Source organism: Poecilia reticulata, unplaced genomic scaffold (assembly GCF_000633615.1).
Source record: "Poecilia reticulata strain Guanapo unplaced genomic scaffold, Guppy_female_1.0+MT scaffold_232, whole genome shotgun sequence".
In the NCBI taxonomy this organism is placed as follows: Eukaryota; Metazoa; Chordata; class Actinopteri; order Cyprinodontiformes; family Poeciliidae; genus Poecilia; species Poecilia reticulata.
In genome coordinates this window covers 60,920-63,538 of record NW_007615026.1, presented here as the reverse complement: position 1 = coordinate 63,538, position 2,619 = coordinate 60,920, and the positions used below count along the sequence as shown (strand labels likewise).

Below are 2,619 nucleotides of genomic sequence, written 5' to 3'. Positions count from 1 at the left end.
CTAACCATTCTAACCATGCTAACTACTCTAACCATGCTAACCACTCTAATCATGCTAACCACTCTAATCATGCTAACCACTCTAATCATGCTAACTGTGCTAACCGCTCTAACCATGCTAACCGCTCTAACCATGCTAACCAGGCGTCTCCCCTGTCTCCAGGCCTCCCTGTGGACGTCAGTGCGGAGGACCTGAAGTTCGCCCTGCAGGGCATCCCCGGGGTGGGCCAGGTGAAGGTGGAGGACCTGGGCACCTGTAGGCTTCCCAAGTGGAGGGTCACCTGGCTCAGCAGGCCTGGAGCCCAGCCGCTCATGAAGGTCTGATCTGTCCGGGATGTAAAATCTGCCTGAAACACGAAGCCGGAGTAGGAACGAATTCTTCATTTCCCTCCAGGTCGACGACTCGGCGGTCGTCGGGAACAACGTGAACTTCGTGGTCCAGGAGAAGACGAAGGGAGGGCTGCTGACCCGGGGCTTGACCGGGGACTTTTTCCGGGTTTGGGAAACAGAGCCGCAGGTACTGCTGGAGCTCACCTGGCTGTTTCAGCCTGTTTGTGTTCACCTACTGTGATCCGACTGTTGGGCCTTCAGGGAACATCAAACTGATTGCTTTGACCAGCTGCAGCGTTTCAGAACAGGTGTGCTGCTCTGCAGGTGGAGGTCTACATCAACGGCATTCCCTCCAACTGCTCCGGACGCTGCAGCTTCCGCTGGTCGGAGGAGGAGACGCCGGTGGTGACGGGGATCAGCCCGACTCGAGGTGATCTCAGCGCTCCGGAGTCACATGGAGGATCAGGAAATCTTGGACAGCGAGCAGATTTACCTCTGACTGTCCTAAACATACTTTAAAAAATCTAAGATAACTTTTTATTGGAAAGATAAAAAGTAAAACAAAACACATAAATCCTGACAGCCAAACTTCCTTCAGCTCCATTTTGGTTTCTTTTTATCCAGCTTCAAAGTTTACTTTGATGGGAAAACTCTTTCCCCGGAAAATTTCTATAATTTCCTTGTTTTTACCAACTCTTCCTGGTCCTCTTCGGAAATGTGAATAGAAGATCTTTGCAGCTTTGTCAGTGAGGAAAACAACTTTCACCTGGACCAATATTCCTGATTGTTCCAGGATCCAATGGGCTGGGAACGCTGATCACCATCACTGGATCAGGATTCAGCTCGGAAAATGCTTCCATCATGGTGGGAAGCTCCAGGTGTGTCGTTGAAGAGGTCACAGGTGAGGAAACGCTTCTGCAACAGAGGAGGAGTCATGGCTTCTTTTTGGCACGTTTGGGCCTCCATAGGGTCATGTGGAAGGGCTTGTTTCTGATTCTGCTTCCATAACTGAACTGATGCTTGATGTGTTCCAGCTTCCTCTCAGGTGTGCAGAGTGGGCGGAGCCAGCGCAGGAAGCTACCCAGTGTCCGTTAACTTCCCGTCTCTGGGCAACGCGCGCTTCGCCGCCGACCGTGTCCTCTACTTCACCCAGCTGCTCATCGTGTCTTCGCTCTCGCCGACCTCTGGGGGCGCTGCAGGTGGGTGGCGCCTGCCCGTCGCTCACCTGGAGCTTCAGCGTCTTCATTCTGCCTCTGACTTCCTGCCCAGGCGGCACCCTGCTGACGGTGAGCGGCTTCGGCCTCGGACACGTCGCCACGGTAATGGTCGGCGGCGAGGACTGCGAGGTGGTGAAGGCAGCCGACACCGAGCTGACCTGCAGAACCCCAGCAGTAAGTTTTCTCGCGGGTCGGTGTTTGTCAGGGTCTCACTGGCAGCAGCAGGTGAAGCTGGTCTGACCGACTCGATGCGTCTCCAGAACAGCTTCAGATCTGATCTGACAGAGAACTGAACCGTGTCTCATCAACACACATGGAGTCCCACAAGGCTGACTGTTTGGCCCTTTTAAAGTTAGACCAGTTGTGCTGCTATGATGCCTCTTCTTCCAGGGAGCTGCGGGGTCACAGGTCGTCACGGTAACGGTGGGAAACATGAGCCAGACCGCAAACGCCACCTTCACCTACGATGATGACCTCACAGCTCAAATCTGGAGCCTGAGTCCTCAGACTGCCTTTGTGACAGGTGAGTCCTGTCTCTAGTGAGGAGGAGCACGAGGAGGAGGAGGAGGAAGGCATCATGCTGCAGGCCAACAGGCCACCGTCTCTTTGTCTGACATGAAAACAAAGCTGCAGCTTCACCCACCATTATTAAAGGGTTTTAACTTGCTTCATGAATGTTCATTGTTTCTCTCCACCTGTCACTCTGAGCCGCCTGGGAACATTTTGTATCCATTTCTGTTTTGTCCTGCAGCTGCAATGTTGACCTGCAAGTTTCGGCCTTTTGTTGAGATGAATCCCATGAGACGAACTGTAATCCTGTAATAACATCTGCTGCCAGCCAGCAGCACCAACATGACGCCTTAATGTCAACATGGCGCCTTAATGTCAAGATGACGCTTTAACGCCAACATGGCGTCTTAACGCCAACATGGCGCCTTAATGTCAACATGGCGCCTTAACGTCAACATGGCGCCTTAATGTCAACATGGCGTCTTAATGTCAACATGACGTCTTAACGCCAACATGGCGTCTTAATGTCAACATGGCGTCTTAACGCCAACATGGCGCCTTAA

General features: G+C 52.7%; 1 protein-coding gene across 1 annotated transcript in view; it reads left to right on the top strand.

Moving 5' to 3' along the window:
- pkhd1l1.1 (PKHD1 like 1, tandem duplicate 1) overlaps nt 1–2,619 on the top strand; it is a 48,904-nt gene that overhangs the window by 10,403 nt on the left and 35,882 nt on the right. The window contains exons 12-18 of the mRNA XM_017303250.1: nt 163–317; nt 394–516; nt 654–759; nt 1,123–1,230; nt 1,364–1,528; nt 1,599–1,720; nt 1,937–2,069. Coding sequence (XP_017158739.1) covers nt 163–317; nt 394–516; nt 654–759; nt 1,123–1,230; nt 1,364–1,528; nt 1,599–1,720; nt 1,937–2,069 — 912 coding nt within the window. The remainder of the gene's footprint in view (nt 1–162; nt 318–393; nt 517–653; nt 760–1,122; nt 1,231–1,363; nt 1,529–1,598; nt 1,721–1,936; nt 2,070–2,619) is intronic.